The following is a 16,490-nucleotide window of genomic DNA, read 5'->3' on the forward strand; positions in this document are numbered from 1 at the left end:
GTGTCGGTATAAAGGTCCACTCGAGTAAAGCGCATACCTGAACCTACTTCACCGATTCTATTCAATAACCCGATATCGAGACCAGCATGGACCCTTTCGCGCCGGGCATTTGAAACAATCGAATTCGTTAAGGCCCGGCATCGATCAGATTCGAGGAGCGCGCAGGTACGCCCTGAGTTCAGCAAACCGTGGGACCAGCTGGGCCCGGGTTCGCCTTTCGCTAAAATTTCCTGGTCTCACTTGAAGCCGAGCAATTGTCTGTACCCATGAGCAGCGCCAAAGTGGCGAGTGCTCGCTCACGCCGGTTGTCTTCTCATTGCGAAGACTAATTAGCCCGCTTCCCAGGAACAACATTGTTGCGAAATTCCATAATTCCTTCCCGCAATATTCGCAGGGAAACGGTTACGCTTACACCGGAGTAAAAATTCTCTGAGACATTTACTGAATCTCGGAGGAGCGCCGAACTTCCCACGCAAAACCTCCGCGATTTCGAACATAAGTACTTTTATTTTCTCAAAAGTGAATGCATTTCGCAAAGATCGAAGTTCGCCGGGAGGATTTCGCAAATAGTTATAAATATAGCGCGTCTCTGAGCATCGACTGAGGAAAATGTGAAAGACCACTTTGTTATTATTATTATTATTATTATACCTATCGCACATCTTTCTCACAGCTGCAGAAGCAAGGGATCGGAGTTAATCTTCGCTGTGTCTGTACAGCCTAGCTGCACAATGCCGCAATGCAATTTCTCGTTCAGGTGCAAAAGGTATTACCGATACGGGAGTGCGAGGTGTTGCGCAAATGTTTGTGAACTATTGCTTAATGCGTACGACGTAGTTTTGCAATAGCAAATGCATCCGTGTGCCTGGGCCGGGCGAATGGCCAATAAATTATCCAATTAGACCGAATCGTTCGGGTTGCGAAGCAGACGGGAAAAAAGGAAACCCTTTTGGGCTCAATAACTCAACCTTTCCAATACCCAGAACCGATACACGCGCACGCCCCTTTTTTATTTGATTTTCAATTTTTCACGCTCAAAAACCAAATCTTTCGTGTAATTTTTGACGATCTTCCATACCGTCTGCTTATAGACGTATATCAACCGTTAGGATTTCACGGTGTGAAAGTTTTATTTGCGATACGGCAGAGAGCATTCAAAGTGTGAAATTGGGTCGGTGGTGGGCCCGAAAATTCTCTTATTTCCAAAATTTGTCGAAAAATGATTATCGGTAGATTCATTTGACATGCAGTCGCTGACGGGTAATAAAATTCAGAAGAGAAAACAAAGTTAGGTATGACACCTGTTTCATTTCGGCAATGAGAATCACAGCAAGCAATAGGATTTTCAATGTCCGCAGAGATATTTAAAAAGTAAATAAATATATCATTTGAAGCAACAATGGAAAATTTCACAACTGGATAGTACGAAAAACTGCATCCGATTACTCCAAGGTTTTATGTTGAGATTACTTGCACGAATTCCAGCAAACAGTAAAATCAAGAATCAGATATTTTTCTTACATTTGCACTGGCGATGCGACAGTAAAGAAATAATTACTTCCTGACTGCAGGAGAGAAAGTCGTTTCGCCTAAATAGTCAAGTGTAATAGCAGCTAATCGTAAGTACCACGGCCGTAATACAACAACAGAAAATCTGCGCTGGCTGCAGCTATGAGAACGTTGCGTCATGAGAAGCTTCTCACTCGTTAAAAGTATGACAAAAAATCACATACTCTCAATTACTATCGTTATCGGAAAATTATGTTCCAATAAAATCATTGTGTAATCATCTACCTAAATTTTTGAACGCATAACCTCTGCGTAAAAAAATGCATAAAAACTGGGGCAAAGAATAAAAAATTAATGAAATGATTTTCGGAACGAGAACGCTGCCCTTCCACCGTTTGCAGTTAGCAGTAGCGAAAACCGAACCGCAAACTAACGAAACGCGTTCCAATTTGCAGAAATCGCGTGTAAATCGAGCGTGACATGTCGCCCAACCCTTTTTCAAACAGGGCATTCTCGCACGGGAGATATGTCACCCTCAATTAGACACAGTATGTCGCCGCTTTAGGAGGCGTGAAGGTTATACATACATTTGCGATACACGTGTCAATGGGACACTCGATCGAACATGATCGGTTTGAACGTTGGCCGCGTTGTTATGGAAATGAAGATACTCAGGGCACATCCTTCTTTAGCTCAGCCTTGCCTGGAGACTCCGGGTCTTCTGCTTTCTCTTCACAAGCCAAGTGTCAACCTGTCAGAGAAAGAAGAAATTATGTTTTGATATACTTGACATAAAGCTATGTGGCGTTGGTTGGAATAACGGAGAGAATCTAGATAAGTAGCTGGTAATTCTACCGAACTTATATATTGTGTGATAACGGAACCTGTCCATGTCAGGCATGAACGGAAATATTTTACCTCAGTTCTTCACCATCACCTTCAGCAAATTGAATGGTTATGTGCTTCTTGATACTGCTTACTTTGGGTCGAATCAGTTCCCATTTTCAACCATGAAATTTCTATGCTGGGAACTTGTACTTATAGCTTGGAACCGAGTTGAGGGAACGAAATACTAACAAGTAATGGACTCTAACGTCATAAACTTGGTCAAGGTTTTCCGTTATCGTATAGAATAGAAGGATTCAAGGATGTCAAATTTTTCAGCGACGTAATGACGCGGTTTGTATAGCTGCGGCTGACTCGTCACTATAACTGCGGTGGGCTTCGTCATTGTACAAAATAGCAAAGGATTGTAATAATGGGTTTGTTGTGAAAGAGAAGAAACGAATCGCGAGGCTCCAGGCACGTGACTCGTTTTTCATCCAGAGTGTTGGAGGTGGTGCAGTGTTACCGAGACGTCTATTTGTTCTCATTGAACAAATTATTGACAGTACACTCAGAATGCATGAATATATCTTGATAACGAATCGTTGAGCAAACATGCCACACGTGGTCCCAGCATTTTTTGTTCCCGTGTATTCACCGTTCGAATGGGTCTTATTTGCCACAGATCTGTGGACACGAGGAACAGGTCCCATTCCCCGTTCGCAGCTACGCCTCTCAGCCTGTTATTAAACTTCATAGATTGAAGTTATTTGTTTAAACTGCGGACCATGCCGTTCCATCGGTGTCATATAACCGGGAATATTGTGATCGATCGCTTTCGATACACTCCCTCATTGTTTCTCCTCGACCGGAGTCGAAATGCTCCAGTTCTAGGGCAAGGAACAGGTGGCGTCGAGGAAAATGGCTCGCAATGCTGATGCAGGATAACGAGACTTCCCTCAGTTCCCACATCGGGAGACAGTAAAGACTTGGAACGTTAAAAAAAAACTCATCTCTCCAACAGTTGAGAGTATATTCGTTGAAACGTGAAGTCATCGTGATCATTACTCACTTATTTCGTTACGAACATCGAAACCTATCATCACGTATTGACAAACTGACACGAACGAGTTTGGGACTCGAAATTTTCCAAGAAACGATAACGAGCTACAGGAAAACATTGATTAGAGGATTCAGTATTATATTCATTGGATTTTCGAGTCGATAGATAACGTTCAGATTAAATCTTACAATCAAGCGCTGAATACAATATTTGCAAAATTTTCTCGTTCGAATATTAAAGCAAGCTTTTTATCTGAACGTACGAAAATTTTCCAGTAACTCTACCTGCACGTTTCTATAGCAATCCACCGACATTATCAGCTGATTAGTGGATGCGACATATGGCCCCCGTTAGTTTTATTAGATTATCGTCCACTTTTACTTATTTTCATTCTGATATCAGCCGGGATCACTCGCCGAGGAGTAAAACTGTGTCATTATTCGAAGAGATTATTGCGCGTTGCCGTAAGCTCCTTTCTCAAGGTAGGAACTGTTTAATTAATAAAAAAATGAAAAATTTAATCAGTGCCCTTGTGTCTTGGAGGAAGTGAAACGTTCGTTGAAACTTTCTTGCATCGCCATGGAATTAATTTAAAAAAGAAACACAGCGTTGACCGAGATTCCAAAATCAGATTTCATCATCATACCCCATTGTCTGCTTATTACCACCGGGCAGTGTTGCACAATCACGGAATCTCTAATTTTAAAAGTTGGAAATTTATTTCCCCGAACTTATCGGAAGCGTGTATTGTGCCGATCTTTTTGTCCTGCCAGTGCAGTGAAGAGATAGATAGCTGCACGGCGACTTCCGGGACAAAAACATAGAATCGTAAAGTCTGGGTATATCATCAATAAAATTTCGAACACTGTACACACATATTTGTAGAGGCGCCAAACACTGACATATGGCGCAGAACCGTATCTCGAACATTCACCATGAGCACACAGAGTACCTACACGCACCCGATAAGTCCTTATTAATTTCTCCGCTCGTACTTGCGGGTTCTGAAAATCATCCAGATCCCATATCACAAAAAAGCATCCCACTTCGACACTTTGCGACGCGCGTACATTTCCCCGAAAAATCGGCAAATCGAACCTTTGGCGAATTCATGGGGTGGACTGAATGAGTCCTGAAAAAAACTGCTTCCTAAATTCGGCCAGTGCCAAACCATGCATAACAATAAGAAAACATTAATTCTCCGAGTTTACCGCACGGCGTTTCCCTAATGCCCGGTTCTAATAACAGGGAATTAGTTCTGCAGGGGTGGATTGCCGAGGCACTAATTATACTTCCGACTTCCTGATACCCAGCCAGCCCCTCAAAGCCCAGAAAAAAAGGTCGGTTCCGGATCTCGATAGCGGCGTACTTACGGACTTACCGGATGAGAGAAATCCTCGAGGGATTTTCGTCCTCGATAGAAAAGGTGGAGTTATAGGTATAAGATCCTCGACACAAAGCGATACGAGTATCTTTAATACTATCCGCAGTATTTCGAAGAACGTTAAATTTCGATATCCTGGTGATCTGGATATACCGGATCTCGGTGTCATTCCGAAAGCCGACCACATTCTCGGCTTATACAGCTGTCACGAGTCAGACCGCAAGATAAAATCTCAAAGGTACCCACACGCACATTACATCTACCTTGTACCTAGGCATGCTCACTTCCTCAGCTTTCACCGTTTCCATTGCTTACCTATAATGAACACTGACAACGGTATGAGAATAAATTTTACAGATCCGTCGATAGTCCGTGACCGGTCAGTGACTATAACTTTCTCGCGTAATTAGAGTTCCCAGTTCATTTGGAACTTCCGGATATGACCGTATAGAGAGACTAGTTCCATCGAGCAGCTGTCGAACAACCCTGATAGTGATTGACTGTACTCGAAAATAAGGTGGCTTTTTCAAAAGGCATTAACGATCTAATGGCAAAATCCCCAAACACACGAGTAGCCGGTGCAATTGTCTCGACTTCCGGTCACGTGAGCCGGCTTTAAATCCATCCGAGAAACCGCGCATTGGACAACAGTCGCGCGTTTAAAGATCCAATTGCATCCGTCGGTAACAACACGAGGCCCGAAAGAACGACCTCAAAACCTCTAATCCGGTAACAAGCTATTCCTCTGCATCCACGCGCCCCGAACGGCACGCGTCTACGGAGCGAAGAACGAAAGAGAGGGGGAGCAACGGGTAGCGGGTACCCCTCCGCCACTGATTATGGGGTGAGCTGAAGCCGGCATGGTGGTGCCCCGTGGTGCATGGTGATCGTGCGGCGTGGAGGGGGCAAAGGGCTCGGGGGGTGTATATATGCCCTCACAGCCCTTAAGCACATGCACAGTACTAGACCGTACCCCGTATAGATCGGTGGTCCTTTCCTCGTTCGTTCGTTCGTTCGTTTCTTCGGCCCTTAATCGATGCGCACGCGAACCGAGTGAGAGAAAATCAACGTGCATATTCGCCTGCTTCTTCATCGGCTCGCGTACAACCGCCATGTGTTTAAAAGAAATTTCGCCATTCTGCTGACAGTGTGCCATTTGTTTTCTCAAATTTTGCTCATAAGTTTTACGTCTCGTTTCACGGTGTGTGGTGAATTATCTATAACGAAGGGATATATATCTCTGTCGGATATTTACTTTACACAATTTTTCGATCCAGGTGAGCACGGAGGGAGAATATTTCTGTTTTTTTTTTTTTTTAGTTAGAATTTCCTAGATTGTTCAACGAAGCCTCGATAACATTAATGGTTGGGAAAATTGAAATGAAAATCGAAAGAACTGTTTTCGATATTCAGGATACATGTAAAAATAAAATATCGTTATTGAAACTGGAAATTTATTTTTGCTTGCGATAATCACATTGAATTTATTCGTTGATAGAAGCTGATCAGAGTTGTTGCGACATACCGAACGTAATTTTCTCGTCCAAAATTGACTCCTCGAGACACTCGGCACTCAGGGCATGACGCATATGCCTTCATTGAAGTATTTCGTCGCTCTTTTGTTTCAGAATAAGCCCCAGTGCAATGTCGTCGGAATATTCATTCTGCAGCGAGGGAGGCTTTGACGAGCTTTCAAGCTCGTCTGACTCTGGTTTTGACGTGAGCTTTGAATCCCCGAAGCACGAGTCACCCACCGACGCTCTTTTCCCCACCGCAAAGGAAGAGAAACGGAAAAAATCGCGCGGCACGCGGTGCAAGAGTCCAACTCAGGTGAGTTACCTTTCATCTGTACTCATTTGCACTGAATTAAGAATTCGAGTCACGAAACTTGGAGCAAGACTAGAATATTCCAAGACAATCCGTCATCGTTGTCGAAAATCCGCAGGTCCTTCGCCTGAAACGTAACCGTCGCATAAAAGCGAACGATCGAGAACGACACCGGATGCACACCCTGAACGACGCGCTGGAACGTCTTCGCCTGGCGCTCCCGACGTTCCCCGAGGATACGAAATTGACGAAGATCGAGACGCTCCGCTTCGCTCACAACTACATATGGGCCCTGTCGCAGACCCTGGGAAAGTCCGAGGCCGGCGAGATAACACTGAACGTCGGGAACGTGACGGTTAGCATCGGCGAGAACGGGAACATGATCACATCTTCGACCGGAAGCTGCGCCGTCGCAGCTCAAAAACGCCTTGGTCCCGCTCATTCGGCGTTCCCGTATCCGCAGGAGAGATTCATGCCCGAATGGCAGGAGTACGACTGCTACAGCGATCAGAGTATCAGTCCACCGGTCCAATATCAGCCCTGCTACGAACAGCGAGTATACGGACATCATTCTCCCCACGTTCTGCCCGCGACCCATCACCACGCCATGGGACACCATACCAACATGTATCAGTGCTTGTAAAACGATTATAAAATATCGTAGCGCGAGTTGTGATGTGGTGATCGGAGTCTCGTTAGCGGTCGGTGAAACCGAGGATCGTCGAGAAGGACGTTGATCACCGCCATTTTCGGGGTCAAAGTTCGCGAGCGGCAAACTGGGGTTGAGATTTTTTTCTTGAGATTCTCGAGCTCGCGGGAGAGAGAAGGTTATATGATTTTGTGTAAGAAAAGAAAATAGCGTGATATCTTGAGTAAGTTATGGGTTCGGAGCTTTCCGTAATTTTCAATACAATATCATTTGGAATCAGAACAAGTACGTGCGGTTGTCGCCTTTATTGGGCTAATACGATTGTATAAAAAAAAAAAACAAAGAAAAAACAGAAAACGAAAGAAAGTAATATTGCTAAAGATTATCGTTATCTATTTTATAAGAGAATGTTATATTTTAATAACCTAATTAGTGCGAATGCGATGTGTGTCTAAATCTATTTTTAGTTACCATTCTATTTCCAGTCTGTACGAGATGCCGGAAATTTCTCCACCTCGTATTTTTCTATAATTCATGCAACAGATTGTACGCGTAATTTATAAAATTTCACCAAACGACAAGCACGCGACGTTTTAGTTGTTAATACGTACTAATTAAGTTCCTCTCGGATCTAGTCATTATATTTTTAGTTGATCTCACGTAACGCGGGTTTACGCTCGATCTCATTTTTGTTTTACATTTCAAGGAGTTTTATGATAACAATAATAATAACAGTAATAATAAATACTATGCCTCAACTAGTGCTCTTATCCCGTTGGAATTGTCAATTTGTGTAATTCAGGGAATATATATTGTACAGAATTTATACTTTACCAATAAATCATATTTTATCTATAAACATACGTCGTTCGTTTCGACACCCTTAAATGTCCTAAATCGATGCCCTATCAACGACCATATCCTCACAATGCACTTCCTGCCAAGCCTGTTGCGCGTAGAACAATTTTCAAATCATGCCACGTACGAATCTTCGCAAAGCTTGAGCTGTTCACAATGGAAAACAAAAGTATCAATCTCAAAGCAGTGCACGTGGAACACGAAGCGCCACGTAGGTATACACTTTGCAGGAATGAATTCGCGCTCTAGAATCACCCGGCACGTGCCGAGCCACGTGTCCTTTATGCGGGAATTACCGGCCTTGTATAAGGCAGATGTATCACAAATTTTTCCCCGAGATTCCATCTACACCGTTAATCCGACAGATTACGTTTCCACTCCGCAATGGATTCCCGTTGCTCTTTAAACGCTGAGGAGGATTACAATTCTTCGAAATGTTAACACTGCCGAATCGTGACTCGGCGAGAGTATTGTTAGCCGATTCTTAAGTCTCATGGCTAGAAAGTTTTCGTGCCAAAATACGTTTCAAGGAATCAATGGTTTGAATCAAACGACGAACCGTGATCGATCCTGCGGCAAACGAACATGAATTTCGGAAAATAGGAACAATATTACCATAACAACGGAATCGCGGGCGTTCCCTTTTCACAACAGAGGGTTTATAGGTGTTAGGAAAATAAATGCAATGCAGAAGACGTCAGCTACTCGATCAATAACCGAAGGGTAGGTTGGAAAGATCTATCAAAACATCACTCGAGCGAGTCGGTGCAAATGAAAGGATAATATTTTCACCCCCTCTTGTACGTATATAGTTGCGCAAATTCTATGCCACTCGTTTCGAGAGTCCTGTTTATGTCCGCGCAACTCATGCTTTATCTTATTTTCATCTGCGCTTATTTTTACCGAAGATTCAAAGGAAGAATATGAAATTTTTCAAGGATCCCGATTAATCGTAGAGAGTCAGGTTTCGCACGAATCGCGTAATTCCACCCCCTCGAAGCAGTTAAATCAACAGCGCGAGACCTGCAAGCTCTAACAAATCTATTACTTGTATCACGTAGCATCGGTCACGGCGTTTAGAATTTGATCAGTAGCTTAGAACGCGGTGCTATTTGCAAACAAGGCGCAAGCTGCGACGAATCCGTTAGCACACGCTCGCCGTTTCCCCAAATCTCACCAATAATGGTAATGGTTCAATAGAACTATTATGTCCCCGATATATATTATAAGCGCGCGAAAAGCACGCGGGGTCGAAACGGTTCGACAGCCGGCCGTATAAAGTGCCATAAAGGTGTCCGCCCTTAGTTTGTCAATTCGCAGGGGTGAAGGCGTCCATTTTTTCGCATCGCGCATCACGTGGAATTTGACTTTCTTTGCGACGTTAATTCTTCGCCAAATACGTACTCGAGGATCTTCGGTAAAACCGAAGCCGGAATATTTGGATCCTTGGAGACGGAAACTCTTGAATTTTCTTTTCAAGTCCTTTCGCTTTTTTCCGTATCAGTGCGAATCGCCGAGGTCATGATTTAGTTTAGATCGCCTTCGACTAAGCCGTCATCGTCGAGTGAACATATCGATCCGACGAAGCACGAACACGAGCAGCGGAAGCGTGTGTGACGCGTGCACACGGACGCGATGCGTGCATTGTATGAGGGTGCTGGTGCGTATGGTGACATACTGGTGGGTGCACGTTAGGTACGCTTCTGGTGCAGAGTCTGCACCCCTCCACGTATCCAGTAGTATTTCCTCCCGTTCGAAATCCGAGGGAAGCGGAATGTCGTCGAGGGGAATTTTCCTAATTCAGGAAAATTCGTGAAATTATCCGGACCGATCGATGAGCGGATAATCAATGATTAATGACCCGACCTCTCAGCGAGATTGATGACCGTGCGCCGGTCTAATATTCCTCAATAACGACGTAGGCTCTTCAATCGACTGGATCCTCGGTACCCGGATGGCGAAATTATGGGTGAAATAACGGAAACGCTCACCTGCTGGATGGGTAACGATTTCCAAGATGGAAATCCGCTCCGCTAGATCGAGATTTGCAAGCAGGCACGAATCATGCCTCAATAATTCTCTGAGATGAGAAGACGATAATTCGATTAGGGTTCGTGGCGTCAGTCGTCTCCCTGAATAACGAAAAGGCCAACGTGACGTGGCAAAAAGTGGAGAAACACAGAGAAAAGGAAAAAAATTGCCAAACATCTCGTATGGCATCGTGTTTCAGCATCTGTTAAGACCCAAGGTTTCGTGTGTATATACGGGTACAGAGAGAATGGCTTTTCATCGAGGGCCGGCATTTGCAGGCCATTGTGGTGAACCACGAACAATACAGAAAACCACACCGAGGTATATATCCAGCTCGATCGCAACGCTCAAAATCCAGCGGTATATTCTACGCGAGCCTAGATTCGCCTATTTCCGATGGACATACGTCGGTTGTGTGCACGTTGCCTCATCCCGAGTACACACGTCCCAAATTCGTAGCCGCGCGATAGGTCCGCTAAAATATGGAAAACCGTATTTGGTTTGTCGATTAATCCTGAAGGTAGCTGCATTATTCATCATGGGGACACGGATACCGCACACTGTGCGCGATCTCGTCAAACATCGCCATAAGTTCGGGGGTTCGATCGCGAACGATCAGGCAGCGTTCCGACGAAATTGGAAAACCCTTCGTGCCAAGGAAATTCTCGGTGGGAATCCTGGGCCCGATTCACTCGATCGTTTCCAATGATCCAGGCATCAGTCATTACACCCGAGTTCAACTACCCGAATCGCGGCAGTGAACCCAGTGAAAAAAGCCAGGAACCGAATTCGAGTACACAGCGTGATAAAGGGGTGTAGAAATGAAACGGTTGAAAGACACCGCGTGAGGTCGTTTTTTACCCGAACGGTCGACATACAGCGCCGTTTTATCGCGGCATAAAGAATTCCTCTCGCATCGAAAACCGTAAACGCCGAATGATTTCCGAGTCGTAAGAAGGCCCGGCCAATCTCGTCGCTCCTTTCCGTCCACAAAAACTACCGGCTCCGTCGACGGACTAACAACAGGGGATTTTCATTTCTCATTTTTACGTACGCATGTGCGTCCTGTATGGTACACGAATTGACATCGCACGGTAGGCAGGAACTCGACAATGAGTCCCCGCGACGCGATACCTCGGTCTGAGCCCAGGAACGCGACGGCCTTTGACTCGCGAGGGGACAGATGTCTGATGCCGGGGTACGTCGGGCCCCGGTCTCGCTCGGGTGACGCCGATCGAGAGACCGCGTTGCACCCCGTCGTGGGGGGGGGGGACCGGGACCAGGGGCAGGTGAACCCCCGACGCGTGCCGGCCAACCAACCCCCCGCTGCGATTCCATTCAAGACTATAATTTACTTCAAGAATTGCCAGGCGATATCCGACCCTGCGAATTATTGATAAGAGGAGAATCGCTCGTAGCATGCGACCTGCTTTTTTCCAGTCCAAATTCTGCAGTTTCAGTCGATGGTTATTATAACCGACTAATTCGGTAGGCCGAATTCTTATACGTGACCGTAGTTGCACGCTCGTGTTGACTTTTTTCAGAAAGTACCAATTTCTCCGTTTGTAAGATACTTTTTTAGCATTGGAGAACGTCAAGTTGCAATCATGGTGCGCCGAATGTGTGTATATTTTATTAACGGGGGCAGGAAGGGGGCATAAGATCCGGAGAGAAGGGAGGGAGGCTTAGACAGGATTACAAGCGCGCTAGGAGTATTTACCTTTGAACCAAGGCTCAGTTCGTATGTAAGTTTAAATTAGGGGACTCGACGCTCTTTGTCGAATTGGTATGGCCTGTGTCGTTGTGAATGAAAAACCGCGTTATGGCAGGGATTTTTTCGGATAAATCCAACCGCCTGTTTTATTGCGCCAAGTCTGAAGCGTCGGTCCTAGTTCGATGAAATACTTAAAATAATCCGCAACCTGCTTATACAGCCGAATTTGTACCGAAGCATAACACCTCTCGATCCCTTTCAGTTACACACTTTTGAATATGTGAATCTACAAACTTTTTATAATATTTAGTGAAACCTGTTCCCAGCATGAAAGGAAAATCAAATTTTCAGATGCTGAACGTTCGAGTCCCGCAGAAATGCGACAAGTACAGAAACAGTTTCAAGTTACGAAACCGCGGTTTGGGCACCTGCGTAAACGTGGACGTTGCCTGAGTGAGACAGATCGACTATGAGAGGAAAGAAAAACGTTTCATCCAATTTCCTGACCGCTACCGATGGCCTCCCCTGTTGATACAGTTCTCGGCAGCGTTCCGTTCCGAAATTCAATACCTATCTCTTATTAGCTCCTCAGGGTATTGCAATTGGCTCTTCGGACGTCTCATGGAATGAAAAGAAGTTGGTCGGTTTTACGGACGCGTTGCTTCGGTGAATGCGGCATCGAATACATAGGTAGGTATGCGCAACCTAGAAAACGCCGATGATTGAAAGGGAGAAAGGTCCTGGGATGACCGCAGTTTGAGGGATCAACTAGCCGTGAGATATACGTAGAGAGGATTCTTTTGTAGCTAATAAAACTGCCTCTGCCATTACCCGCAAAGATAAATGCGATTCTCATATTTCCAAATTTCGTGCAAAAAAATCACGTCGATATAAAACAAAATCTAGTCCGAAGGAATTACAGGTACATAACCCGGCTTATTTTTAGTAACAAATCGCTCCCTTGTGACGAACTGGACACGATTGAAAAATTACAGTTTTTGAGTTATTGCACTGAAATTTAATGACTCCCAAGTTTTTCGAGTGATCAAATACTCAGGGAGTACTTCCGGTTATTTCCATCAACATTTTTTGTTCATACAGGAAATAATGTTTTTTGGTTTTTGAGATTGCGTCAGTTTCGTCGCCGATAACCGCAAACATCAATATATATAAATATAATATAATTTCCGGTTGGCGATGGATTTGCATACTCCCACGTGCCGATTATCATAAGAAGATCAGCTGGCGGAAGGACGATGTAACGCGTTTAAGTAGGGAAAAATGTTAAGTCAGCCTCGACCCACGTAGAACGTTTAAATATTCAATGTTATTCCTACACTTTACACCAGGCGGTGTCCGCGGAGCAGTCAAGTGGTGTCTCCCCGGCTTTTCCTCCTCGTCCCCGTGTTCCCCCCCCCCCCCCCCCTCCCTCACGGCGTTATACGTACTTGAGGCCCCGAGCAAAACGGGGAACCCCCCGCAAGCTCGGCAACGGCGCGGCGGGTACGAAGCTGCTGGTAGGCAGTAGTCAGTCACTGTACTGGCAGCTCATTAAACACCCACAGCACCCTGCGTCCCGCACCCTGATTTAACTATTGTTTAGTGTGCGTGTGCCCGTCGGGAAAGCGTGTGGGTGAGCCTAGCTGGCCCGTGGCACAACCTAGTCAGCGCCTACACTGGCCTCTCCACTAGGAAAGGGGCCGGCTCGCGCCACGACAAGCCATCTGTCCGCATTTTCAAACTGCAAGTCCGAATGGCAGGGGTTCGTAAGCTCGATGTACGCACACGCGGAAATTCGCTTCCGTAAACAGGTTGCCGCGATTTTTTCTAACAAGATGAAACCTTTCTCTCGCAAGGATCATCGCCGGAAAGGCACTGTCGCTCGTCAATTTTATCCCCCCCCCCCCCCCCCCTTTAACCACTCGATCGCAAAGAAGAAATAAAATGCAGAAATTTTGAAATTGTTATTCTCGATTTTCTTCTTTTTTTTTCACTGTCTCTTTTGTTGACAGGCATTATTCACCGGTGAAACATAGATTGATTGTACCAGGCACGTGAAACGAGGGTAAGTTTTTGATCGAATGATTGACGATTGGAGCGTTATTGCTGTGGATAAGTTGAGAAGCACTGAAGATATAGTAGTGACGTGTTCGTGCGTTGGTTCGGTCGTACACCGGCTTTGGCTTTGGCTTTGATTGTGATCGAAGCAACCCCCGTCCATTCACCCCCTCATTGGCCCCCCTCCTCGAACTGCACTACATTATTATTTCATAACAATGACACTAGCGCGGGGTGATAACTGTTATGTGTGCCGGCGACACGGTCCGACGAACAAGGCACGAATTAAAAGGTGGATTAAAAATTTACCGAAATAACGTCGATTAAGGAATGTGTATATGCGCGTCGAATGAGTAGGTGATCCAACTACTTGCTGGTCAGCAGCGATTAGTTGTTCGGCTGCCATGAAATCAGTTTCAATGCCGTGTTTTAGTCACTTCGGAATTCGCGGACGCGTTTAAAATTAAGCCTAGTCAACGACGTCGCTTTCACAATCATTCGTCGACTGAGAATGACTGATCAACGGTCGAACTGTAATAATATCCTGATAATTTTTTCGTCCCTTCCAGCCTTCATTTGCATCTGTCCAACGGTTTATTATTATTCACTGTATGAAAAAAAGAAGCCAAAGCATACACAAGCACTGGAAGGAAAATTTCGAGGATGTAGGCTATCGCAACACACCGAGTCCAGTCCGGCTGACGAACAGAGGCCGTAATGTTTGCGCGATGAGTTTTAATTGAGTTTTTCTCTTCACGACGGTAACACGAGAAGGTGGACGATGGTCTGACGAGTTGTCCGTTTGTTGGATCATCTGCTCATGGGCTTACGTTTCGTTTGTACTATCAACACCGCGACAAAAAGTTAATTAAATCTCGCTCGCGCATTCTTTATTTTATACATCGAAGTACGGGATTGTAGCCTGTATTCAATTACACGCGCAGTATGCTGCTTTCGTTCCAGCATAAATCTCACCGTGATTCGGAGTATTCCAAGTTCGAAGTCGAGCTTTTTTAATCGTAAAAGAAGCACAGTTTTTCAGCACAATGTAATCACTCGTAAACTGACTGAGATTAGTCAGCCAGCGTTTTTACCACTGCAAATACTTTCTGATTTTTAGATTCACAGTAACAGGATGCCCATTAACTGACTTTCATCTACTTTCAATTGGAACAGTTTTTACCAGAAGTCAATCAACAATTACAGAGCAAATTCGTTACTTGCATTGCAACTAACGAGCCGCGTTTAATTTTTAGTTTTCCACTATCTGTGAGGCTGCGACTTGAAGCTATACTCGAAAACTTGAAGGGTAATTTAGATATACGATAATCGGTGAGTGAAATATCTCTGGAGAAACGTTGAACCTCGGTGCAGTTGAGTGAACGAGAATTTTCACGCGACTCTGGAAAATGTTTACGGATTGCCGACGCTTTGATGTTGGTAATATCGGATTTTGACAGGTGGGCGTTATTGGGCGTCGCTGGGCGTCGGACCTCCTTGGAGGCGAAGGGCCACACCGAAAACCCTAGCGAAGCGTGGACGGCATCACTTCACGAGGCATTCATAGCCCTTACTTTCTGGGGCGCGGCCCTTTTGAAATAAGCCACTTTCGGAGAGATCTGACGAAATATCTTGATGGGATTTTCGCACTTTTGAACTTCTTTGGCTCCGTTTCGTTTTCGGCTTTCTCCGACTTTAGGGTAAGCCCCTCGAGTGTTTCCTCCGCATGGAGCCTTCGAGTTGTGTGTGGGTATGTTTTTTTCCTCCTCCCTTCCGAACCTGCACAATCAATGTATCCTCGGCTTCTTTTCTCAGCAAATTATTTGCGGTTATGAAACTCAGTTCAAAGTCTACCGGCTGGGGAAATCCGCGGATTCAAGTACTCGCTTCCCATGCTCAAACGATAGTTAGCAATATGCTTACTCCCGTATCGAATTATTAAACTTTCGATACAATGATAAAGCTTGAATAAACGCAGCATGTGCTCAATCGTTCGCACGATTTACTCTCAAAACTTTTTATGCCTCTTGTACGCCGCGCCCGTAAACCGGAAGTGAAAACGAAAGGCCCGAAACCACTTCCGCGAAAAAAAAAAAAATCATACGTGTATTAATTTGACAATTTAGTAGCCGGCAATACCCTCACTAATTCCAAAGCTACCGCACTTGGATATTATATGCCTGCGAACATTTCCCAAACCGCAGACGGCCTGCAGCACGGCTGCGGCTTAAGGGCCGTGGCGAATTGATTTCTGCATGAAGCGGAGGGTCCGTCGCCTTCGGCTGAGCCGCCACCGGCCGGACAATTTCAAGCTATTTAAGGTATTTAGCGGGAACCATTTGCCTCAGTTATGGGAAATTGAGAATGAATTTGCTTCAGCGTGGATATTGCTCGGCCCGATCCGGAAGCTCGGCTTATTCGGTTCAGCACCAAGGAAAAAAATATTTTATACAGCTGGGCGATGATTGTTTTAACGTGATTACTATCTGTGATAACAAGGTCTTGATATCGAATGGAACGCATAAATAAGGAGTTTCAGAGAAGCGGATAACTACGAGTACATTTTAGAGAA

At 45.1% G+C, this 16,490-nt stretch overlaps 1 protein-coding gene across 1 annotated transcript; it reads left to right on the top strand.

Annotated features, from left to right (window-relative positions):
• Positions 1–5,769: 5,769 nt before the first annotated feature.
• LOC124174455 (neurogenin-1) lies at positions 5,770–8,015 on the top strand. The gene is made up of 3 exons (XM_046553639.1): positions 5,770–6,058; positions 6,410–6,611; positions 6,727–8,015. Exons 2-3 carry the CDS (start codon positions 6,426–6,428, stop codon positions 7,249–7,251), a joined length of 711 nt encoding a protein of 236 aa, XP_046409595.1. The 5' UTR covers positions 5,770–6,058; positions 6,410–6,425; the 3' UTR covers positions 7,252–8,015.
• Positions 8,016–16,490: the final 8,475 nt, after the last annotated feature.

The sequence above is a fragment of the Neodiprion fabricii genome, chromosome 1 (genome assembly GCF_021155785.1).
Source record: "Neodiprion fabricii isolate iyNeoFabr1 chromosome 1, iyNeoFabr1.1, whole genome shotgun sequence".
In the NCBI taxonomy this organism is placed as follows: domain Eukaryota; kingdom Metazoa; phylum Arthropoda; class Insecta; order Hymenoptera; family Diprionidae; genus Neodiprion; species Neodiprion fabricii.

Coding starts and splice junctions, on each gene's coding strand:
- LOC124174455 (XM_046553639.1), top strand. CDS start 6,426: ATGTCGTCGGAATATTCATTCTGCAGCGAGGGAGGCTTTGACGAGCTT. Junction 6,612..6,726: donor GGTGCAAGAGTCCAACTCAG/GTGAGTTACCTT, acceptor GAAAATCCGCAG/GTCCTTCGCCTGAAACGTAA.